Source organism: Castor canadensis, chromosome 8 (genome assembly GCF_047511655.1).
Source record: "Castor canadensis chromosome 8, mCasCan1.hap1v2, whole genome shotgun sequence".
Classification (NCBI taxonomy): domain Eukaryota; kingdom Metazoa; phylum Chordata; class Mammalia; order Rodentia; family Castoridae; genus Castor; species Castor canadensis.
The window spans coordinates 42,850,003-42,876,960 of NC_133393.1; the positions used below are offsets into that span (position 1 = coordinate 42,850,003).

The 26,958-nt window shown below is 40.6% G+C and overlaps 1 protein-coding gene across 4 annotated transcripts in view; it reads right to left on the minus strand.

Moving 5' to 3' along the window:
- The window catches only part of Hivep1 (HIVEP zinc finger 1), a 127,858-nt gene that overhangs the window by 94,308 nt on the left and 6,592 nt on the right, over window positions 1-26,958 (minus strand). For all 4 annotated transcript variants that reach the window (XM_074082898.1, XM_074082900.1, XM_074082899.1 and 1 more), the window contains exon 2: window positions 26,589-26,727. In XM_074082898.1, coding sequence (XP_073938999.1) covers window positions 26,589-26,628 — 40 coding nt within the window. In that variant the 5' untranslated portion in view covers window positions 26,629-26,727. The remainder of the gene's footprint in view (window positions 1-26,588; window positions 26,728-26,958) is intronic.

Consider the following 26,958-nt stretch of genomic DNA (forward strand, 5'->3'; position numbering starts at 1 on the left):
ACGCTGGTGAGCTTCTGGATGATCAAGGAGGACAACCTCCATGCCTGATGCTACTGCCCAAGGAGCTGAGATCGACCCAGGAAAACCGGAAATAATTGTCACATGAGCACTCAAAATATCTTTCAAATATTTACATGCAAATCCCACATGAAACGCCTGCCCAATGAAACAGATACTTTGGAGTCAAACAGTAGAACACTGACAGGAAACATTAAGAAATTTTTTAAGTGGATGGTGAAGCAGGGAGTGTGGCTCAAGTGGCAGAGCGCCTGCCCAGCAAGCAACAGGCCCTGAGTTCAAACCCCAGTATTACTTAAAATAATGTAACGTGAATGATAAAGCCAAACCTACCCTTCTGGAATTTAACACCCACTCAAAAGCTATGATTGACCAAATATAAGCATAAGAATAAATTAATTAATGAATCAGCTAGCAGTCAAAGTATATATGAAAAGCTACTACACAGCAATTTCCTGAATTCATTTAGGAAACAAGCCTGGCAAGCTGGCTTTCTTTCTAGGGGAAAATATAACTACCTACCTGACAACATGCACAAAAATAAGTACAAATGGGTTAAAAATCTAAATGCAAAAAGAATCAATTATATTAAATTCAAGGCATCAGTTACAACATAAACCATTATTTCACATAGCCCTGAAAGAGAAAAAAATACTACTAGCTGAACTATGACACAGTATTATACCAAACTACTTCAGAGGTGGGAAGGTATTTATAAAATCTATGTGCTTTTGAATCAGTAAAATGTTGTTTGACAACCTAAACCTATTTCTAGTAGAAAGATCAGAAGATGCTTAAGAAGAATACCTGGGTAACTGCAGCTTAGGACAGAAAGACATCCACAGACCGACTACATAAGTTTTAATGAAAATGCACGAAAAACAAAACTAAAATATAGATTTGGCAGAATCACTGGAAACAATGTGACTGTCAAAGCATTAACAGAAAGAAAAGCCCTCCCTAAACTGATGCGAAAAGGAGGAGCATCCGAGAGGAAGCCTGCAAAGGCTACTCGCAACCAACACACAGAGGGAGGATGAGGGCGAGCGGCCGATAGAGATCTGGAGTGCACATTTAAACAAGCTACCCATCTTCTACCCATCAGAATCCCCCAAAAGTAAAACCTGTGATGATGATGCAGGGAGGGGGAAAGAGGTGCTGCTAACACGGATGTCAACGTCTACTGAATCTGACCATGTGGGCATGCTTTGGCTCATAAGGGGCCATGTGGGAAATCTATCCTATAAAAAGATCAATAAATAGAATTATATACAAATTGCTGGGAGAAAAAAGGAAAACAAAACCCAGCAATTTGTTCTATCAAGGAAATAAGTAAATAAGTTAGGTAAATTTGTACTATAGATGGTGCGACTAATTAAGATCTGTATGTACAAACCTGTAGGAGGTCTACATCAAAACTCTTCTGTGTCGCTTTGTTGAGACAGGGTCTTGCTATGTAGCCCAGGCTGGCCTCAAACTCACAATCCTCCTGCCTCAGCCTCCCAAGTGCAGGGATTACCGTTGTGCACCATCAAGCTCAGCTCTACACCAAACTCTTACTATGCCGGGGGAGATGAAGCTAGAGGTAAGGTATATAGTAGCCTCTGCTTTGGGGAAAAAAATACTAATAAATTCGCAATCTTCTCTCTCTCTCTCTCTCTCTGGCTATTTAGTGCTGAAAATAGAAAACTTAGGAGAGGCTGCAATCTGTTACCAGTTTAGGGGAGAGTCAGAGACAAACAAAAGACTGACTGACCAACCTTCACGTCCATGGCCCACCAATTACATTCTTTTTCCAAATAAATAAAATGGCAGTTACTTTTCTGCCTCTGAAGGAGGCTGTCTCTTCAAACTGTCCCAAGTCAGGGTCTGAGATCTGCGAGGCTCATCTGCTACTTTTCTATGTTTCATCCAGCTGCGTAAGCAGAGCGTAACCTTTTTTATTGTTTACGTGATTCTGTTCTTCAATAAAACACAGCTTCTTGACAAAAATAGGTGAAAACACAAGACTGCTTTATTTTTTCCGTCTAGGCACAAGTCTAAAGAAGGCACCATCAAAATGGAGCAAAAATAAAGGAATTCACTCATTTCTGTCTAAGCCCTGAGAAAATTTCTTCAGAAACGAAATTGTTCAGGACAACATGCAGTTTTGGGAGGGAATCTAGTGCCATCAGTGTCACTCTCTGGGTTTAAGGAACATGGTGAGGAGCAGCTGGAAAGTGTGTTTCATTTCCACCCCTTACACAAGCACACCCTGTGAACGGCTGGCTCACGATGCGCTGGGGACAGGGCACAGCCACCACTCTGACTGCAGACCAGCCAGAAAGAGGAAAGGGTCTGAACCACAGCAGAGCTGACATCATGCTTCTTCTAGGGAGAAAAATGGCTCTTGGGGGTTGAAAACTATTTTAGCTTTTACCATGGTTGTGACCTTCCAAAAGCCAACCTTCCCTGACAAAAACTTTAATCCTCAGTATTTAATTTTTCTCATTAGGCAGAAATTAAATTTAAATTAAGTTACCTTTTCTCTTTAAAGAAACAGCAATTTTTTAAAAAATGGTTGTGAAATAATGGATCTAAAATGAACCTAAACAGCAGAGTTACAAGTACTATCAAAAAAAGATCTTATTTAGTAAATTCTCAAAATTTCAGACACACGGCATGGCCCTTGAGTCAATCCATTTTTGCTTTGGAATATCTTAACTGCTTATACAAGCTAACCCTTGATATCAACATCCTAACTATTAATAAGTCAAATCTGAATGTTAAACTACAATGGTTAATAACAGCTGACTAAACTTAGCAAATGTATTCGAATGCTCTCCCCAAAATATTCAAAGCATGCATGTCTCTTCCAAGTTTCTAAGACCACTCTCCAACACATCTGAACTAAAGCACACTCATGTTTATCTTCGTCCTGGCCATGAAATATTTACACCTCACTTACAAGGGTCCTGCCTGAAGTGTCCATTCAGGTGCCTGTCCAATCACAGCTTTCCTTCCTGTATCTGATCACAACCTTCTGTCCCTGAGGCCACACCCCCAGTTAAAATGTCATGACACGACTTTACCTCTCAAAAATTTAAATCATACAAGTTCTTTGCATCAAGAAAAATTACAAAAATTGAGTTTTTCTACCACTATTGCAGGCATGAGACATTAATATACTGAATATATTGCCATTTTCCTCCATGGTTACAGTTTCTTTCTACAAACAAAATAGGACAGTATCAAAACTTATGGATAATTTAAACCTATGGTCATTATTTTTAAAGCTACATACGGCCATATATTTATTTATTAAACACAGAAACTAAAAGCCAGATCAACTCTTCACTGTTGTGTGGTAGAATAAACTCTTAAAGAAAATGAATTAATTTCAAATTTTTCTTATCTTTAAAGAGGATTTCACTTCTGTGAACATTATAAAAGATTTGCACCACCTGGTGGAAAAGAAAAGACTCATACACAGCGAAGTCTCTTTATTAGAGTGTTGCTTAATTCCTTTTGGACCAAAGGCCCTTTCAGGACTGATGAAAGCTAGCATCCCTTCCTCTCCAAAGGCAGGCACACGCATGCACTCACTCAAACACCCAAATAACAGTTTCCAGAACCCCCGAACCTGTCAATAGAAAACATTCATCTGTCTTTGGGCTTATATGTCTCAATGGTCACCCAGCATTAGAACGTGCACCCCACAGCTGGGAATCCACTTTTGTGTGAGTCTTGGGGACAGCCAGGCCCATCCTCATTCTCCCTAAATGCCAGCCAGTGGAAGGCCAGACCAGAAGGCCTCATGCTCCCCATCAAGGCACCACCCAGGATTCAGGCTGTTCCTGGGTTGTCTTTAAACAAGATACCCACCTGTGGGGGGAATTATGCCAGCAACCCATACCCTTCTGGCAAATTCTTTCACTGAATTAAAGAACCAGCGTCCTCCTATTTTATTATAAGCCCCTTCCAGGATATCGTTGCCCACTCCAGGAAACCCACCAGTTCTATGGCCTCCTAACTGGCTTGGCACCAATGGAACTTGAGGTTTAAGGAGCTCCTGGGAATGAAAACTAGAGGATGACCAGTTACAAAAAACTCAAGTGTCTCTGTGTTCGAATGGATGCCAGGGAACCTAGCACCAAAGGGAAGCATATTGCCAGGGCAATTTCCACATGGCTCTGGGCAGGTTCTGGGACCATTAGGTACACTGTTTTTACTTTAAGTCATGATCTTTGATAAACAGCATGGCTTTCCACCAAAAGTGACTGGCAAATAGTTAATGACAGAAAGTGCGTTTCTTTTAAAAAGAAAAGGGAGGAAGGAAGGGAGGGGAGGAGAGGGGAGGGGAGGGGAAGGGAAGGGGAAGGAGAAGGGAGGGGAGGGGAGGGGAGGGAAGCAGGGCAGGTGGCATAAACAAAGCAATGCTCACTGACGAAGGCTGGACATTAGAGCAGAGATGCTTAACTGGTAAAGTCCATACGAGTACTCCTAACTGAAAAATCCTTCTGGTCCAGGTGTTTTGGATAAGGGATGCTCCATCTGTATATGCATGTCCTTAATCCACAGACTAAAGGCCTACTTCTCCTTCCCTTTGGGGGTACTAGATGAGAACACATATATGTTCCTACAGCTTAGCTGACCAAGCACTCCAACCAGAAAGGGGCAGTCCTGGAATGTGAGATTATCAGATTTTTCAGTGAAGTAGACAAATCTAAGTGCTGTTATCTAAGGTACGTAACAAAGACCAAGAAAAGATAAGTAATTTCCCCCAAGGACACACAACTAGCTTCCGTGAGCATTAGGACCAAGGTGGGCAACAATGCTGATGCCAGTTACCCTGCCAGGTATTAATTACTTTATTTGTCATCACAGATCAGATCAGCAATGGTTGTATTGTACAAATCTTGATGATGCTCACACATGACCTGCATCCTCCATAGAGCTGAACAGCAGCAGAGTAGAGACTCAAAATGATCTGGGAATTTCTAAAGCTCACCTTTATCCTTGCTAGCTTTGGACTGTAGGGAAGGAAGGAGTGTGTTCTTACCTTTTACTGTGTGCTAAGAATGCTTTGCAGGCTACTAAAATCTATGGACCCTTTTCAGAATGTTTTTAATCCAGGAAACACACAAGATAAAAAAGGAAAAGACTTACACCAAAATACAGTTCCCAAATATTAAAAAAAACACATTTGAGAAATGGTACTCTCTGTGCTTCCTTATGAAAGCAATGAGTAAGATCTCATAAAGCAGCTAATGACTACTGCCTTCAACAGGAAGGACATCCATCCATCAAAACACTAAAATCACAGGGAATCTGCATGACACTAATGTCTAACAGACAGACCTGGTTCCTTAATTTCCCTTACACAGGATGCACTTAAAAAGAAAAACAATAAACAGTAGAATTTATCACTTAGATTTCATTCTTCATGTTGAAGAATATTTAAAAATAAAAGAGGAAAACACTCATTGCTACTATCTATTTCATATGGAATTCTTTCCTGTAACAGCCAATGAAACTTTTTTATCAGCCAAATACAAGATTAGCCTCAAATTTGTTTATGTTCAGCATAACCTTCAGCTCAGCAATGAATTCCAGAAAGTATTATGGTTTCATGGTTCAGGAATCAGAAAAACCTAATTTCTGTCATTTATTCACTTTGCAATCTTAGGAAAATTACCAATGATCAATATATGAATGGCCATGACAGCAAACAGACAACGAAGTTGACACAGACAGTTATTTGTTTTGATACTGGTACAAAAAATGCATACAATTACATGCATGGGGAACGGCAAACAAGATAAATATTTCATACAGGGCTTTGCAAAGTGAAAACCTGCAGCGGTGAAAATGAGGTAGTCTTCTTCCATCCTAGGTGTCACGTGTGCCCCACCCAGCTCATGACCTGGCCCTCGATGCTCAGTCCCCTTTTCTGCTCCTGTTAAATGCACCCTGGAAATTGGCAGGTCTCTAAAATACCCCAGTCCCCCTTTCCTTGCACATTGCCCCTCTGACCAGATGATCTGGTCAACTTCTGTTCATTCTCCAAGTCACAAGTCCCACAGTCTGCTCTGGACAGTTGCCACTGCTACCTATCCATCCCCAGGACCTTATGAGGCCACCTTAGGGAGCTTGGCACCCAGCCTGCAACAGTGCCCAGACACAGCCTGACAAACCAACTCAAGAGTCACATGCCACGTATCTGATCGGTGCCTGAAGTAATCTAAAATTCTGATACTGCTTCCACCCTAGCCAAAGGATGCCATCACCAACACAGAGGTCCACTGTTCCACACACCCTCAACAGCCCTGGTGTTGTTCTTTAAAAGACCAACTGCATTTGCAAACAAAAATGATCTCATTCCCACTGGTTAAGGACTGGAGGCGTGGCTCAAGTGGTGGAGCACCTGCTTTGCAAGCGTGAAGCTCTGAGTTCAAACCCCAACCCCATCAAAAAAAAAATCATTTCCACTGCTTAGGACTGGAGGAGTGGTTCAATGGTGGAGCACCCAAGTGTGAAGCCCTGAGTTCAAATCCCAGTTCCACCCCCCAAAAAATTCATTTCCACTATTTATTTTAGAGAATCCTTTTTCTATATATTACTTATCATTTGCAAAATTCTTTGTCCATTTATCTATTAGCTTTTATTATATATTAGAATAAGCTATATTTTTACTATTAGTTTTATCTATCAGTTCTGAAATAGATATTCTATGCTTTTGTATGTCATATTTTTTATAGCTGAGTTCTAATTCTCCAAATCTGGTAATGCAACCTCTCCAGAGCTCTATAATGGTCTTTCGTGTTTCCGATTCCTACATCTTGGTTTCTTCTGTCCACACTTTCCCTCCCAAACACTCACTCCATTGATCCCAACATCATTTGTAAAAGATTCTTTCCTGTTTAAGTGTGTGTTCATGTGGGAGTAACAATCATTCTAAAACTGTAAATGTTAGAAAATAAGATTTACTTAGAAACATTCAACAACCAACTCAGTTGGTATTCACGCAGGGCCACAGAGCAAGGGACACATGGGAAGCAAAATGTACCACGTGCAAGCTTTCACTGAATTAGATTCACCTAGACTTACCTGTCAGCAAGTACGAGCCTTGTTGAACGCTTAATGTGTCATTAAAAACAGAAAAGAATGTAATTTCTTCCCAAAAAAGCGATACATGTAAATTTGAAAAGATAATGCATCATTTCAGTGCTACACTTACAGGAAGTTCTATCAGCAAAATTCTATAGGACAAATCAGGACACTTTGCAAAGATTAATCTGTGAGTTCATTGAACAAATGTTCCCAACTTTATTTTTCAGTAAAGAATATTGTTTAGAATGTACCGAACAGCTTTCACCTTCTCAGATTAAACTCAGAGATCAATTTTGGCAAGATGATAGCTATGTATATATACCTACCCATTTATAGACTAGGCGCACACACATGTATACTTTCTAGACAAAAATAATATCCACACCCATGAGGTGTCAGTAGCTCTTCATACATTTGGTAGCGAGCACTGGATTCACACAAATGGTATTTTTCTCAAATCTAACATGTTCTCAGTCCCAGAATACCCGAGTTATTTTTTTCCATTATAGTCTTGCTGACGTCCTGCACATCCAGGCGTTCCAGTGGCGTATCAAGTCAGAATGCCACACGCAGCCTCTGCTGCCTAACCCAACTCTCAATTTGAGGAACTACCCACTGGTCCAAGCTCACCTCCTTAACAAGTCCCTCACACCCTGGGATCCTCTTTGCTAGTTTTTGGACACCCGCAATGACAGGAAATTAGAAAAAATACATACATAAGTTTCACGAAAGTGGTATTTGCAGAAACAGTTTAGTGTGGACACAAGAGAACTTGGGTTGGAGGTGGTGACCTCCTCATGGAATTGGAACACTCAGCATCCTTCACTACCTCCCTTCAGTCTCTCCTGGAAGCTTGAGTCACTCAGAGTCTTGTCACTTCAAGCCTGCCGTTACAATTTTGGACTTGTCTTATCTGTCCCACTGAACTGCAAGGTCATCGAGATGAAGATTTACACCAGTGTCACTCTGGTATCGTCCACAACACTTGGCAGGCACTGTGCCTTACAGGGCTGTTTATCAAACATTTGCTGAGCACACAGGAAAAAATATTGGATCTACAAAATATTAAGCTTTTGCATCATTTAATGAAATTATTTTAAAATTCTTTCACAGGTATTTCCAAAAATATGATTGCTAAAGCCTGTGGGGGAAAAAAATAATTATTATAACCCTGTTATGTACCTGTCTCAAAAGACATTTATATTAATGTTTAATAGGAATACAAGATGCAGACCAATTTACATGTAACAGCGCCACATCTGACTTCTGCAACAAATGTAAGTGCATTCAGCGTTTAGGAAACCCCTTGTTGAACTGCAGCGCGTTGGCTGTACCACGGATGTCACAGGCATTGCTCTTCAGTCAGGCCTCATGCAGGCAGAAACAACTGCCACTCCGCGTTCCAGATGACTGCTACAAAGTGTCTGCATGATCCCTTCACCCTCCGAACAGGGGCTCCCTGGTTGCACTGTAATATGAATACCCTCTGAATCCTGATTTTCTGAACATCCAAATCCCAGTGTCTACATTGTGAAATTTATACCTATCCAAGTACTTTTTACCTATCCAACTACTTATCCAAGCGTGGTCAACACACTATGTACAACAACACATTCTTCTGGAGAAAATGAAAGGCTTCCAAGGAATAGGCAGGGTCTAGAAACTTAATGTTAAAAAAGCTATCAAAAATCATCCTAACATATTCTGGAATAAGGTATTCTGCCAGAGTGAAGCAGAACAGGAAGGGGAACTTTTAACTTCTCAGTTCTAAGGATCATTACATATGCATGACTCGAGAAGATTCCAATCAATGTGCCAGAGTCCAATGTGGACTCAAAAGTAAGGATGACATAAGACTGGATGAACCAAAGTTACCACTTCCCCATGTAAACAACCTATCGTAGGACAGAGCCTGAGGCCGGGCAGTGGGCCATGTTCCCGTAAGACCCAAGAACATTTCTCTATACACTCAGTGACAATCCCTATGACAGTCTTTGTTTTCTTCCTTCCAGAGATGGCCAGAGGATCCCCAGCTGTTGGTGCCACCTTCTCTCCTGTCCAGACCTACCCACTGGACAATCCTATTATATGTACTCCTTTGTCGTAAAATGACAATAAACAGTTTTCACTGTCACTCATACACATGAGAATGTAAACTGTGGAGGAGAATTCACTATGAAATATCAGAAACATTTGGGTGTCTGGAAAGAGTACTCAACGAAAGCACATTCTGAGAAAAATGCACTGTAATGTTTCAATCACTATATAAAATGCAAAAATTGCTCCGTTTTAAAAAGGAGAAAACTTAAGGAGCAAACCTAGAGCTAAAGCAAGGACATAAATCTGGTGGCAAATTAACCAAAACTATGAGTGGATATATTCACTTTATTATGTACAGCTGGACCTCCGTGTCCATGGTTAGAAATATCTTTAAAATACAGCGCAACAATTACTTAGATAGCATTTACACTGTGTAAGGTATTACAAGTTTATGTAGAGACAATTTAAAGTATCTGGGAGTGCACGTGGAGGTCATATAAATACCGTGACATTTTATACAGAGACTTGAGGATTTGCAGCTTTGGGTCTCTGCAGGGGTAGGTCCTGGAAGCAATCTCCTGCAGATACCAAGGAATGACTGCACCTTGAAGTGCCTGATGTTTCACCAACATGGTGAATCTTCAAAATAATCCATAAGGTTGGCTTCGTTATTCTGGTGAATGCAAGAAACACACTGAGACAACTAAGGTAATGTTCTGTTGGCTGCAGACACAGTAAATTGTAGAACGATAGTTCAAACTCAAATCTACAACCCCAATTTCTAAACCCTTGCTTTTCTTTTTCCAGCTCAACAATATTTCCAGTGGCAGAAGCTTAGACATTACAGTTCTCAATGGGCTAATATTTGTCTGAGGAGTACAGATTTTAAATATCAACAATGGGAGTTTTTGCTCGCATTTCCTGTGTGGGGAGCAGGAAATGTTTCGCCCTTTTTCCATTTCTCTCTACTTTATCCTGTTAGACTAAAATAAATCCTTGCTAAAACATCCAAAATAAAATAAACTCCAATAATGCCTAGATTCATGTCTCAAAGTATCTCCATGTAATTCCTTATATCTTTAAACAGCATCTAGACTTTCTGCATCTTGATAGCCACTGCAGGCAGACCTTAGTAAGCTTATACTAAAGTACATTGTGCAAGCTGATGTTAACAGGGTCCAGGACAGTGCCTGTCACAGGGGGCCACTCCTTATGCATGCATGAGAAACAGAGCAAAGACACAAGGAGTCACAGACCCTCTCCTTAAGACACAACTAGAAAGCCAGACAAAACTGTCACAAAAACAGCACTACCTGTGCTCTGAAATGCTCCCAAAGCATCCACACACTGAGAGGAATTTCTTCATGGAAAGTACTGGACTTCAGGTAGGACCAGCCCAGCAGAAGCCTGCCTCCAGCTTTGTTCCCTGAGGCTTTCCTGACCCCTCACCCCATAGTTCAACACTGAACAGCAGGTTGCAGAACCAGCAATTCCACTTCCACTGCCAGGCCAGCCCTGGGATTGGGAGCATAGTGAATCACTTGGCAGTCCCTTCAGTAAGAAGCTCTGGTGGCCTAAGGTTGAGGTCCTGTTCAGGCAAACAACACTCCAACAGGTTGGCCAGGGATTTCACAGGGAGTTCTGGGAAGTGAGGCCACCACTACACCCTTGATAACTCCACACGTATTCCAGCCAAGCAGAGACGAGAGCAGGCTCACACCACCTGCCCACCCCTTACCAAAAGTGCCTACATGGACACTTACGGGAAAGATGCAAGGGGTCTGGCTGAAAGTGAAAGCCAGTAAAGACATCAGAACTGCCTGCCATCTGAAAGTGCTCCCAGTGCACACAGAGCCATCAGTGAAGAGTGAAATCTTTACTGACTTGCAATCAACTTCTGACCAGTCTTGGCTGAACACAAAACTATATAGGATGACCCCTTGGAAGCCAGGCTTTGAAGGGAAAAAACAAAATAAAACAACAACAAAATGAAACTTGAGCTGACACGTCAGCCCAACACTTTATGGGAGTAAAAAGTGTTAGTCCACACAAGTTATGAAACAAATAGCCAAAGTAACAACTCACAATGGAATAATAACAAGAAATTGCTATAATCCATTGTGTAAAATGTAGAATATTGAACAAAAAATTTAGATGTGAAAAGAAACAACAAAGTATGACTTATTCTCAGGGAAAACAGACGAGAGAAAATGTGTCTGGTGTCTCCAGATGCTGTATTTAATAGGTTAAGAATTAAAAGTAACATTTATATGAATATATCTGTTTAAAAACACAAAACTGAAGGGAAGCATGCTTAAAAAACTATTATGAAGCCAGATGAGATGGTGCACACCTGTAATCCTAGCTAACTGGGTGACAGAGGCAGGAGGATCAAAAGTTTGATGTCAGCTTGGGTAAAGTTAGTGAAACCCTATCTCAGAAACAAAATAAGAATAAAGTAGAGGTATGGCTTATGTGGTAAAGTACTGGCAATTCAAGACCCTGGGCTCAATTCCCAGTGCTGAAAAAAAGAAAAAAATATATATATCCATATCAATTTATAATCTGATTATAACAAATTCAGAATCTCAAAAGAGAGACAGAAATTATAAAACAGAACCAAATGAAAATTCCAGAGTGAAAAATACAACAAATGAAATAGTAGAGGAGCTCAGCATTGTGTCTGAGCTGGCACCAGACAGAATCAGTACACCTGAATGGAAATCTGAGGAACGGAGAAAAAAAGATTTAATAAATACGAAAAAAGCTTCAGAGATCTGTGAATCATAAAGCATACTAATAATACAGCCAGCCTCTGCATCCATGGATTCAACTGACCACAGATAAAAAAAATATTCCAAGGAAGAGGGGACAGAAAGAGTCATAGAGGAGGTGCACATGAGCCAAGTACATGTACATTATACGTGTATGGAAGTATCACAATAAAAGCCTTTATACAATTAATACACACTAATAAAGAGAGACGAAGTCCAAAAATTGCAGCTATTCTTAACACAAGACTTTATTCTTGTCATTATCCCCTAAGCAACACAGTATAATAATTGTTTATACTGTGTTAGATATTATAAGCAATCTACAGGTGAGCACACAGGAGGATGGGACCTAGGCACATCATTCCTCAAAAGGAACATGAGTGGCTTCAGATTTTATTATCTAAGAGCGGTCCAGGAACTGATCCATCTCTGATATCTAAGGACAAATGTATGTGTGATAGAGAAAAAAGAAGAACAAAATAATTGAAGAACCAGTAGCCTAAACTCCCAAAATTTAATAAGCACAATAATCTAGAAATCCAAAAACTTCCACAAAATTCCAATAGGATAAACACATTGAGACCCTCACACACACCTACACACATCATCCCCAAACATGAAGAAGGAAAAACATGAAAGACCATGAAAAACACAATTTCTCTCACACAGAAAAACAGCTGACTTATCACAAGCAACAGAGGCCAGGGGGCAGTAGAATGTTCTGGAGTGCAGAAAGAAAACCAAAGCCACAAACCTAAAAAGCCAGAGTTCTTTAAAACTCAAGGAGACAGACAGACATTCCATCAATTTTTTTTTTTGAAGGGTCTTTACTGCTAAAAGACCTGCCTTACAAGAAATGCTACAGGAGGAACTTTAGGCTGGGTGGACGCAATACAAGGCAATCTGAATCCATGAGAAGAAAGCATGGAATGATAGGTATGTGGGCAGTGGTAAATCTCAACTGTTTTCCTCTCGTTTCTTTTAAAGTCCTTTAAAAATAAGAGTGTATAAAGCAGCACTCAACACTGTATAATTGTCATTATACAGCTTATGTAAGGACCAAACATAAGTGGCATAAAAGAAAGGAAAGGTGCTAGGCATGGTGGCATACAGCTGTAATCCCAGTACTCAGGAGGCCGAGGCAGGAAGATTTTGAGTTCGAGGCCAGCCTGGGCTACACAGAAAGTTCTAGTCCAGCCTTTGCTACACAGTGAGACTCTGCCTCAAAAATAGTAAAAATAATAATTAATAAATAACAAAAGGGAAGGAGACCTAGAGCAAAGTTGTGTATTTTATCAAGTTTAGTAAGTGCCGCTCTAGAGTGAACAGTGACACAGAACGATGCTCTTCAAAGCAATCACTTGAAAACTCTTCAGCAGTTTAAAAAAGAAAACAGAAATCAAAAGGTACACTAAAAGAAGACCATAAATGAGGAACAGACAAACAAAAGCATGAAGTAAATAGAAAAGAAATACCAAAAGGCAGGTATAAATCCAACAATTACATGACTGTGACGAAATAAACAGCCACCTGAAAAACAGACAGGCACACACTGTCCACGAGAGAAATGACTGAGGCTCAAAGTGAAAGGAGAAGAAAACATACCAAGTAGTTACCCTGTGACAGTGGAATCCACTGTGAGATCATGTGACATCAACGTCAATGACCAACTAGACTAACTGGTACTTTAGAATCCTCCACCCACCACGGGATTGCTGATGGCAACCTTACTCATCCTAACCAATCCAGCGTCCACCCACTCAGGAACGACGAACAGAATGTGGTCAGTTCAATTACAAGGTAACAAAACCTTGATACGTGCTACAATGTACATGGATCTCCAACACATTATACAGAGTAAGTTAAATGTAAAAACGATGTATTTTATTAAATGTCCAAAAAGGGCAAAGATGGAGTCAGAAAGCAGATCAGCAGTTGCCGGCACTCCACTGACTCAAGGCAATGGAGGGTGGGGAGGATGGCAGACATGTTTTAAAGATGGTTGTCCAACTATACAGATTCACTAAACATCACTAAATTGCACACTTACCTTGGGTATTTTTACTGCCTGTACATTATATCTTGATAAAGCCGTAAGTCACTAGCGTGACTGAGGCAGTCGCTACTGTCTGGAGATGGAGCAAGGTCATTCTTCTGGGCAGGAGCAATTATCCAGTACATCCAACGTCAACGCCAGCTCCTCCAAGATGTCATGCAAACGTGAACATGAACTCATCACCCACTGGGTACAGATTCCATCAAAGCACAGCAGGTCACCTTAAACTATCAACATCTAGAAGGCCAAAGAGCATGTTCAACCCCGTAACTACGCAGTCATGCGTCTCCTTCTCCATGCTGGTGGGAGATTTCCTTGTATGTGCACTCATCAAACATTTGCACAGCTGTCTGGATTTCCATGAGCAAGCCATTGTGCTCTTATGTCAATTATAAACTTCCTAGCAGACAGGGCAGAGCTGCCAAGCTCCACACATCCCAACACATCACCGCAGGGCCACGGAGGCAAGGCCGAGACTCGTGAGCCATGGCAGTCAACGTGGCCCTCGATTGCATCACACTTCACTCTTCCTGTCACCGAGGAAGGAAACACGTCAAGTGGCTGGTTCCCACATTGTCTCTGAGCCACAAGCCCATCCTGGTTGAGTCTGTGGAGAACTAACATCGCCTTCTCACATGGTCATCACAAACTCAGCTGAGCCCATCCTTAAACAGGAAGTATTTCAACTTAAGCAAAATGAAGTAAGAATGAAACCTAAACAGAAAAATATTCTTTCCTCTGCCTCCTCTCCCCTATGACCTCAAAACCACGGGAATAAAGAATTATGACAGTGAAGAAGGTGTGATGGGGAACACTGAGAATTCAGACATATCAGAGGTTCAACTGTATTTAAGTACCAAACATAATATGCCTAATTGCTCACAGTGATTTCACAGGTGACCTGGGCCCATCCTTTAGACCTGGCTCTCCAATTACAAGTGGAAAAATTTCCTCAAAGAGTTCATTTCTCAGAGAATACTTCTTTTGGTCCGGGTGTTATGGTTGACACCTATCTCTGCTACACAGGAAGCAGAGATAGGAGGATTAGTTTTCAACCAGTTCAGGCAAAATTTTGTGAGACCCTATCTCAAAAACCAAGCTGGGTATGCTGGTACATGCCTGTAATTTCAACTATAAGAGGCAGTAAGCACTTTTTGCCTGGGGTCAGCTCCAGGCAAAAAGTGTAAAGATCTGAAAAAAACACCTAAAGCAAAAAGGACTGGGGAGCATGGCTCATGTGGTAGAGCCTCTGTCTAGCAAGTGCAGAGGTCTGAGTTCAAATTCCCGTACCACCAAAAAAAAAAAAAAAAAACAATACTCCTTTCAAACGTACCTCTATTTTGCTGAAGAACAATCCTGACTAGGTGTTTCAGGTGCCTGTTGGAAACACAAGTGGGAGTAGGACAGTGCTCTATCGTCAGAAGAGCTGGCTAGGCAATGGGGCAGGCCTCCTGGGTGGAGACCATGACCACGGCAGCTTGAGAGCAACTCAGCCTCCGCAGGTCTCTCCTGTTCACTTTATCACCACTGCTGTGGGACTTCTTCCCACAGATGTGAAGTCCCGTGACACACGCGGCAGGTGGCAGCTCTCATGTACTAAACCAGAAGCTCTGGGTCACCCTATAATAATCCATTTCCTCTGAGAAAGATGAGACATTCGTATTTTTCCCTAAATATAAAAGTCCATAAATACGTGCGTCAGGTCTCTATGTTGAAGAGTGAGTGCTCAGCCGGCCAGGCTTAACTATTCGCCTTCACTGCACGCATGAAAACAGCCATGGGCAGTCCATGAATAATGAACACAGGTGAATTTCAATAAAACTTTACTGACACACTGGTAGAGCCTGATTTTGATCAGTAGACTAGTTTTCCAATCCCTTCCCTAAAATAACAGCTATTTAGATAAAAAGGAAATTAGAGATGAAGGTTCACCCTCTGGCCTTGACTTGCTGTCAGAGAAGAAACTAAATTGCAATTATCACATATTGCTCTTCTGCTTTCTTTTTTCTACACGATAGTTTTCTGGAATGGAAAAAAATAAAAAGAACACTGCCTTATTCTTGTCCTCTGTCATCCTGTTCCCTGGACGTCAACACATCATACTGACCCTATGTGGAAGTCATTTTTAATCTGAAAAGTGTATGACGTGACAGTACCCAGCCTCTGCTGTACCTTCCTTAAACATTTACCACCTACCTAGCAGTTAAAAAAAAAAAAAAAAACAACTTAACTTGGCAATTTTATCATTACCGTAAACAGAAACTACACACATCAAATCTAAGAACTCTTCTTTCCTCTTTTTGGTCCTTGAAGCTTCTAAGTTCATTGAGAAATCCACTCCAGCCAAGTGAAAAAGACAGACCATCACTTGCACCTGACCCTTCCCCATTCTGCAGAAGTCTCAAAGCAAGGTATTTCTTTCAGTATCTGTAGCTTTCCTTTCTTTAAAGACACATTGTAACATTGTTCCTCATTCAGGTTTTATTGAGAAAAAAAAGCTGACTCTTCCAAGAAGTGCTTCCTGCTTGCTGCTTTCTCCCACTGAGATTAGTTTTTGCTCTGTTTTCCTTTTGGGGATTCCATGCTTCGAGTCCCATATTAATCCGAAATTGTGAGTGTTGTCTTATATTGCTCTTAGATCTTTTTCCTGTGTTTGGAGACATATTTAAAAACTCTAGCTGGGAACAGTGGTTCACATCTGTAATCCCAGCTACTTGAGAGGCACACATGGTTCAAGGCCAGCCCTGGGTAAGTATGTGAGACCCTACCTGAAAAATAACTAAAGCAAATAGGGTTGCAAGCATGGCTCAAGTTGTAGAGCACCTGCTAGTAAGTGCAAGGCCCTGAGTTCAAATCCCAGTACCACCAAAAAAAAGGAAAAACCTTAGGAGGAGAGGTATTAGGCTTTTTCTCTCAGCATAGCCTACTAGCAGTTTCACTACTCCTAGAATTAAAATGTAAGACTAACAAAAAACCTCCTGAGTTCTTCATTTGTCCTTTCTCGACACCTGCAATGTGGAAGAGTCCATGACCTTTGAAAACAGGACAGTTCTTCTACATTCTACTGTGCACATCACACAAGGAAAACTATAGAACATTATCTTTTACATTTTGTTTCAAACTTTAATGCTTTCACATTTGTTTCCTCAGAAATATTGTCTAAGACTTCGTGTCTCAACTGTTCCACTGAGATTCTGACGTAAATACTGCCCTTCTCCATTTTAAGTCAGATTATCACTACATGAACTACACAGGCGAAGGCGAAGGTCTTCAATGGTGACACTCTTCTGAAGACATCCCTGATGGTTTGTGATCAATCTGGAGGACTGTGTGCAAACAAAGCTCTGCAACAAACTGTCAACAATCAAAGACTTAGAAGAAAAAATAAATAACCCCTCTAATTCTGACCTCAGCAGCAAGCTCGGCTCAATGTGCTGTTCTTTTTTTTTCAGTACTGGAGCTTGAACTCAGGGCCTACACCTTGAGCCACTCCACCAGCCCTTTTTGTGATGGGTTTTCTAAAGATAGGGTCTCATGTACTATTTGCCCTGGCTGGCCTCAAATAGCGATCCTCCCTATCTCTGCCTCCTGAGTAGCTAGGATTACAGGCACAAGCCACTAGCACCCAGCTACTGCGCTGTTCCTAACAAGCTTTGTCCCTAACTGTAGTCTCTGCAAACTCACTGGTCAGAAAAGTGCTCCCTACAATGAATTTCCCAAGCATGAGCATGATGGTGAGAAGCAAAGCAGACGGACCTGGAGACACCAGTTGAGTGACCCTAGGCAAGCAGCAACCTCTCTGCATCTCACTTTCACAGCTGTAAAATGGGAGGAGCAATAATATCTAACCTCATGTGGCTGCAGGAATGAAATGAGCAAAGGTGTAAGAGGCACTTTGAATAGAGCATGGTACACAGACCTATGGAAAGGGTAGATCTTTTTGACATCATAACAACTATACAGAACACTCTCCTTGCCATTGGCCCATGATCAACCACTGCTATGGGAAGCAATATGAGTTTTTAAAAACTGGAGGCAGGCAAGGTGGTGCACACCTGTAGTCCCAGATAAATCAGGAAGCTGAGGCAGGAGGAGCACTTGAAGCAAGCCTGGGAAACAGAAGAAGAACCCATCTCAACAAAAAGAGAAAACACAAACAAACTGGAAACAATATGTCACAAATATTTCAAATAAGCTGCTGAAAGTAGAGTAACTTAAGTTCATTTGGCTGCCTTTATTTCTCATCTATGAAATGAGGCTGAACTAAAAGACCTCATTGGCTCTCCTTCCTTCCCACTCTAACTTGTGTGTAAGAGGGACAGTGACAGAGAGGGCCCTGGTGACCTGCTGGCACCAAGGAACCACCTCCTAGGTCCCAGCATGTCAGCCCAGCTCACTTCTTTTTCATTTCTTTTTATACTACCACACACTGCCCTAATTGTATGCTTAACCTACTTTTATTTGGGTGCTGTAACTATTAAGTAGTTATGTGCTGGTCTTATCTTTTTCTTCACTAGTAAATCTGAAAGAGTTGGAAGATAAACACAGCAAGCATCTTTTCAAAACAATCACCATGTATGCTTAAATTCATACTCTAATCAGACAGACACACAGAAATCCCTCAGCACTAGAAAAATCAGGCCTCAGATCAATTAAGTAGGTGTAAGTGTTAGACTGCCTTGGCTCCATTTCATGGTTAGGGACGTTGAGGTTGATTATAGGGTGATTCCAGTTAAATGGCATCTAACTATTTTGTGATGGCTTTCTGTTTTCCAATGCTACAGCACAGCAGCACAATCTTAGAGAACTCTGTAGAAAGAACTCATCATAGATTTCTAAGAACCTTCTCAAAACTTCTTATTTTAAACTTGTAAAAAAGCAAAAAATTTTTAAAGAGTCAAAATTAATGCAATCCTGGACTATAAATGAGCCTAAAGTTTATGGACAAAAAAGAGCTTCCTTTTGAAAAAAATGACTTGATCATTGGGAAAAAATGATGCCATTCAGTTATAAGTTTTCGTGCTTAATGAACAAACTCTAACACCATGGCATCTTTTGTGATTGGCATATTATTAACATACACAAGAGGATAGCCAATTAATATGCAGAAGAATACTGCTAAAATGTTTTTAAAAGAACTAAACATGTGAAAGAAAAATAAGGCACTTAATTTATTCATAAAATTATTTTTCCAACAATATAAGAACCAACTTTAGCCCAGAAATGCTCAAATTACTGCATTCTAACTCCAGAACTTAAAAATGTTTGCAGATGATAGGAGACTTCAGGAGCATAATGGTTTCTTCTATGCTACAGTAAGATGAAATTATATCTCATCAGAACATATTTTGTACAGAGATGTTCTAAAATAAAATCATTACGCTGGTTAATCGTATTATTATATTTTCTATTTGCTTTCAAAAAGAAAAAAGCATTTCGTTAATATTAATGGGCACTCAAAAAGCATCAAATAAGTTCTCAACATGAGCCGAGAAAATAATTATCTTCGAGAAAAGGGAGGCTGTGTTAACTCTATTCTCAGGTTGTCCTAGTCAAGCTATGCGATGTCACCTATTTACAGCACAGCTCCTAACAACATCAATGGCTTTTTCACCTACATTAAACAACAACTATTTTTTTTAATTATTACTTATGTTCTTTCAGTCATATATGGAATTTTTTCAAAATAAGCTGTGGAGTTGTTTTCCCTAGATATTTCTGACCTCTCAAATCAGAAGGCTGCCAGCATGGAACTGCTGACCTATCATTCAAATGTGAAAAACAGTGCATGAACAGCTAGAATTCCACATGACAATCAACAAACTTAATCATATTTTACTTGAAAGCTCAACAAGATAATCCCTACATTAACAAGTAAATAAGACTTTATAACTCCTCCCCCAGAGCAGGCTCACAAAATGATAGCAGATGAAAACATTCAGCTTCATCAGATTAATCCTGAAAATCAGGTTGGGTTTTTTGTCTCACACAGAAGTAAAACAGGGGACAGAGAATTGACACCTATCTCAGAACCTAAATAAGAGCATTTTACTTACATCCCACATGATCTGTAATGCCAAAATATTTTACAAAAGTTCAATAAAATAGAAGAGCTTACACAATCAGTTTCCTGACTGCTGGATGGAGACAGACAAAATACCTCATTTAGCATGTCAAAAAACAAGGCAGGGTTTGAATGAGTTTCAGTGGAAAAAATCGAGGTGGTGGCACACTGAGCACTTCCCAAATTGTTTTCTGTACTGAGCTTCCTCTCCCAGCTGGAGGACAAGAAAAAGGAGTGCCAGTGACCAACACTGAAAGATGCAGCTTCCTCTGTGTAACATGAAGCAGGATGAAAGGTTTGCTGTAGGCACTCCTATTCCCTCTGTTTATGAAGCAGGTGCAACCCAAGAGTTTGACATGACCCAGTACTTGTGGAAATTAACAGCTCTGTCCTGAGAGCTTACCCTGCACCAAGCATGATGGCAGAAGCTTGCAGTTGCTGGATTATCTCATCTTCACCCACTATCTATGTTTTACAGACAAGGAAACTGACACTCCAAGCCTCCCTAAGATCACAGTTAGCCAGACAAAGCGTGAGGCCAAACTTCTCACCTTCATACCAACTGAGTGTACAAAACACATCAATTCTTCAAATCCCACGTGGAAACTTTGCATTCAACCTAAGTTAAGAATAACCACTTGGTTTATCTGTTCAGCCAATTAAAATTCTGTTTTATCACAAGTTTCTTTAATCAGAGACTGCCAAATATCAGAAGCATTTCCTACTCAAGCTTCAAAAACATAAACAAATTTTATAAATACAAATCATCTTAACCCTCCAGTTTGCTAAAAAGCTAACACATCCAAATATTCCTCTCTCAAACACAGATGCCCGAAATAGTCTGTTCTGACATATTTATAGTCCAGCTAAGATGAGAGATCTGTGATGAATAATTAGGAAGCAAAGCCATAACTTCACTGAGGCACATGTGGACACAAGCAATGCAGTCCAGTGTAGGTTTGTGGGGGGGAAGAGGGTCTTGACAGATAAAGAAAGGAGGAAAAAAACCTCAAAGAGGTGGTGAAGGCCTTGACAAAGACATCCCCCATAGAAAGCAAACAGAGAGGATAAGAGATATTTTCTACAAAGAGAGAAAGCCCTGAAATGCTGTACTTGTAAGCTAAGTTCCTAGAATGGCAAATAAGCTACTCACCAGAAGCAGAAGAGATAACAACAAACTGTGCAAGGTCTCCCCAGCCAAACTCAGGTCACTGCAGGTCACCTTGTAAAATGGGGCACCCACAGACCCATGTGTCAATGGCAGCCATGATCTGATCAACTCCAAGTGCTACCTCTCGTGTCATAATAAAGTTGGCTCACAGGGGAGAAAAAAGTTTTCATTTTTTGCAGTGTGTTCAGAGCCAAATGTACTCAACCAGTAAAAACTAAAACCAGCCACACCAAATTTTCAAAATATGTTTTGTAAAAGGTTTAATACTTAGTATTTTCCACAGTGGCTTCCCATCATAAAAGTAGAGGACACGAGGCTTTGAAACCTTAGGCTCAAATACAACAAAGACCTTGTTTCTTTTTTCCAAAGCTCTGAGACCAATTCATGATAATAATATCTGTTATAACACAAAAACAGCCCTTTATCTCAAGAGGACTGGCCCCAGACCCCCAGTTCCTCAGTCCACATTATCCAAGAGTCCCAGTAAAGACCTGGGAAACTGGTGTTAAAGACCTCTCCCCACCCCAGAGAAGCAATTAGTAAGGAGTGATTTCAGGGCAAGCTTGTTCTTCCCTATGGTCATTCACTAAGACCATGTGTGGAAGCAAGGACCTTGGTGTTGGCCACATCATGGTCTAGAGGTCCTTCTCCAGGGAACTCAGGACAACCCTTTCCCAGTGTTCTTCCATTCTTCTCCAATCTCATAAAAAAGAAGTCAATGCTAAAACTCCACCACCTGTATTATGCAGAAGGGAAATCAGCAGCAAAAACAAAGGGTCTATCTGGGCTACACAGCCAAAGATGAACAGAATGAATTCCACAGTGACTTGATCCTACAAAGTGAACAGGTCCCCTATCGGGTCTAATTGGATCTCAGATGCACTCCAAATTTATTTTCTGCCCTTAGCATATCAATTCTCAACTTTTCTACCAAAGAACTCTAAGAGCAGAGAACTTTAAACTCTGCCCTCTTAGGGAAAGCACAGCCTGAGTGTGCCAATTTTAAAATCCATGCACATTTTGTATACTCTGTCATGAGACATATCAGCATTGTATTTCTGTATTTGCCTAATACTCACACACTCATACGTATGCATACACATTTTTTCTAAGTAAAAGTCCCACCCCCAGAAAGACACTGTATATACCTACCTCAACTGAAAAACAAAGAATAAATCAAACAATAAGTTTAAGACTTAAACTCATCTCTTAAGCTCACATAAATATATAAGACTTTTTAAGGTATCAATCTTTTAATATTAACTTAGTTACCAAGCACAAGACAAATGTAAGACTACATTCCAAGGAAGTCTAGAGGGAGGTGATGGGTTTTGTGAACACCCCCATGGGACAGCACAAGCAGTGTGAACTCCTCGTCTGGTTGTCTGAGTTCCTCTCTCTCCATTTCATACCTATTTCTATAGGCCCAAGCAGAGGATCACAGGAAAAGCAAATATGATTTGTGCTATACTGTCACAATGAAATATAAAAGATATGCTTAAAATTTAACTCCAGCAGCTCATGTTTATGCCTTACTCCCAAAATTCTTCACAAGGATAGTCCTCACATACATCTTTAGAAGGCAGGCAGAAATTTTAAGGCATTACAGCTTCGCACAGCTTCACTCTCATCAGGCCCTGGTGAGGGAGCGAAGGTGGCTCAAACAACCTCTCCTAGGAAGTCTGCCTCACTCCCCATCAGAGGTCCTCCTCCCATGGAAGGCCGACATGGTGTCACTGTGCCATTCGTGCTCGCCTTCTTCAACCTTGTGTTTAATAGCCGAGTGTTCATAACTTACTAGACTCTCTAAGATGATCCAAAACCCATTGTAACTTGAAGTCCTCTTAGAAAATGGAAAACAGCATAATTTTAGAAAAGATGAAAGTTTTCCTACTTGTATTTATTCTATATTTGACTATTATAAAGAATACACCTTTAAATATTCATGACAGAACAAATGATCATTTTAGATCTATCATATACAGATGTTCAACGGGGTGATGTCCCAATAACCCTATCCTAAACGGGAAACACCCTAAGTTGGAAATGGGTTTAATACACCTGACCTACAGCCATCCTAGCTTAGACACGCAGCACAGTGCAGTGCCAGTGGTCCCCACATGATCGCTGCCTTGACTCCATGCCACCGCCCAGCATCAGAAGAGGACAGCATCATGTATCATTCTCCTGGGGATATCCGAATGCGAAGTATGGACTCTACCGAGTTTTGTCGTTGTGTTTGGAGATGGAGACTCATTACATTGCCCCAGCTACCCTAAACTCCTGGATTCAAGGAACCTGCCCACCTTAGCTTCTCAAGTAGCCGGGACTACAGGTGCACCTGGCTAACCTATGGTTTCTTCTGAGTGCGCATCACTTTCTCACTGCCTGAAACTGGAGAAATCCTAAGGCAAACCATCGTAATTCTAGGACTATCTATACTCATTCAACAAATGCCTGGGCTCCCATGAGCTGGCTAGGGCAGCTGTTAGCTATATGCTACCCTTGTGCAAACTGGAACAGGGCATTCCTTCTGGACAGAAAAACCCTAAGATCAGAGCTAAAGGATTCAAATACCCACCTCAGTGAGCCCCCTTGGTGTGAACTCCTTACTTGCCTGCCATAGTAAATGAGAGAAAGTCCCTACCTGAAATGGTTCAGACTCTAAGTGCAGGAGACAGGCAAATGCACATTCAAGCTTCCACATTCTCTTTATGACTGAAAAATCAGACTTTGAAACACTACACTTAAAACTGTCCCTCTAACTCCCCACCTCATTAAACACTGTACTATAGTGATCAATTGAACTTGGGCCCAAGGCCTCCACCTATGCCAGCTGACAGTGTGAATATGTTTTAGGCAGGAAACAAGCACTGCTTCCAGATTCAACTAGGCTGAGAAACGGACCGTATTTCCAGGGAGCACCTTATGGTGACTGGCCACATCTATTTCTCCAAGAAACATTTTCTATGAGTTTATTTGATTTTTCAACCATTTCTTACCTTGTATATATGTGCTTGAGGTTTTTTTTTTCCCTATAAACAGCAATAAATACAGTCATGTACTGTATAACTACATTTCAGTCATCAGCAAACCACATATATGAAAGTGGTCTCATTAAGAATTTAATGGTGCTAAAAAATTTCCTGTCACCTAGTTACATAGCACAAAGCATCACTCACGTCTGTGATGACATGTCTAAACAAAGCCACTATGCAGCCAGTCACACAACAGTAGAGTGCTTACAGTTACATACAGTACATTGTACTTGATAACAAATGGTGATGTATTTGTATACTATAATTTGTATTATCAGCATTTACTCCTTGTGCCTGTTAAAAAATAAACTCTGAAACAGCTCAGGCAGCTGTCAGAAGGGACTCTAGAAGGCACTGTTATCATAGGAGGTGACAGCTCTGTGCCTGTTACTGCCCTGGAACTCTGACTATGGGGCAAGATACGAAGGTAAAAGACAGGGAAACTGTCAAGACCCTTGGGAGGCCTGAGCTAATTTGTCTCGTGTTCATTTTTAACAAAAATTTTAAAAGGAAAGTATTTTTAATAGAAAAAGACTTACAGAATAACAATATAAAGAAAATATTTTTGCACAACTATACAAGGTGTTTGTATTTTAAGCTAAGTGGCACGACCCTTTAAAAAGAGTTTAAAAGTTTTAAAAATGCATAAAACAAAAAAGCAACCTTAGTAAGCTAAGGTTAATTTTATTATTAAAGAAGAAAAATGGGGCAGATGGAGTGGCTCAAGCAGTAGAGCACATACTTAGCAAGTGTAAGACCCTGAGTTCAAACCCCAGTACCACCAAAAAAAAAAAAAAGTTTTATAAATTTAGTGTAGCCCAAGTGTACAGTGTTGAGAGTCTATGGCAGTACCCTATAGTACACTATAGAACCTTACAGTGTCCTGGGCCTTCATATTCACTCTCCATCTCCCCCACCCCAATTCGCCCAGAGCAACTTCTAGTCCTGCAAACTCCACTCACGGTGAAGTGCTCTGCACGGTATATACCATTTTTAACCTTTTACACTGCATTTTCACTCTACCTTTTCTACGCAAATACTTCCCGTATGTCACAACTGCCTCCAGTACTCAGTACAGTAACATGCAGTACAGATTTCTAGCCTGGAGCAACAGGCTATACCATGCAGCCTAGGAGTGTGGTAGGTTAGACCACCCGTGTTTGTGTAAGTGCAATCTGTGATGTTTCCACAAGGAAATCACCTAACAGCTCACTCTTAGAGAGTGGCCCTATTGTTAAGTGAAGCATGACTAGGTTTCATAAGATACTTTATTCCATTTGGAATTACTTCCTTTAACAGTTGTTTGCTTAACACTGCTACAATCTTATCCACTATTAAATGTAAAAGACAATTGCTATTCCCACTTAATAAATTAGAATGTAGATCTTGTTTAAAACATGCTTACTTTTCTAATATTAAAATATCTTCACATTTAAGAGAAAAATCATTTTTCAAAAGGTTTTGCATGAAATGTATTATCATAAACATGTTGTTTGTTTTGCTTTGTTTTTGTTTGGTGCTGGGGACTGAACACAGGGCCTCAGGCATGTTAAGCACAAACTGAGCTCTAAGCTGCACCCTCAGCCCTATGAACATATTTGTCACCCAATGTTCCTTCTGAAAAGCAAGTCAGTTTGTTCTGAGTTCTGCCAATAATGGTCTGGGCAAATATCAATTTCAATTCTCTTCTTACCTTGTTGCTCTAACTTGTACAGCAGAACAGAAATAAATGTCAAAAGAGGTATGCAGGGGTTAGGGAGTATAGCTCAGTGGGAAAGCACTTGTCTAGCATGTTTGAGGCCTGGGTTCCATCTCTAGCCACTACAAAAAAAAAAAATTAAAAAAAAGAAGGTATGGGGAAGGAAAAAGGAGAAAAGTAGATATAAAATGCATGGTGATCCAGATGGTAAAGAATATCAACCATTCATTTCAGATTCCTCAATCCCAATATGGTTCCTGTTAAGATATCTCAGACTTGAACAACCATCTATGGATGGGAAAAACTGTAATTTGTCTAATGCAACTAATTCATTCAACAGATATTCATATCTCTTAAAAAAGACAGCAATCGTGTAAGGCAAGTGGAAATGAACAAAAACAGAGCTGGCCATGAAGAAGGGTAAGTATCTGTAGTTTGCTTTGTTTCTGCAGCACTGGGTATTGAACCCAGGGCCTGGGGCACATGAGGCAAGAGCTCTACCATGTGAACCACAGGTCACCAGCAAAGTAGAGATTGATGAACCTGCCATTCCTGATACCAAAGACATACTTTTAGGTTAGATTAAGAGAGCTGCCTTTGCCAGAAGCCTTACTTCTACAGAATGTGGAGGCTTACCTCTTAGATTTCTGGGATGGATCTGTTTCGTTCGAGGCATCTTCTTGGATTTAGGAGCTTTTTCTTCTTAGAAACTGTAGCAAGAGCAGGTCACAAAAAGGTGGCTCCATAAATGCAACATAATCAATTAATCCATGGGCTAAAACACAAAGAATAAAACAAGAAGCATATTTGACTATCTTCAAATGAAAAGGATAGTTCAAAAGTTAAGGCTTAGCATAACCCTAACCTAAAACTTAGGTGGAAGTAACCAAACTGGGTACCACTGCCAAGCATTAATCAAATATAGGACAGGTCATTTTGCCAATATCTGGGCTGTCTCGTCAAGAAAATGATGAGACTATCTTTTATCAGACATGGCTGAAAAAAT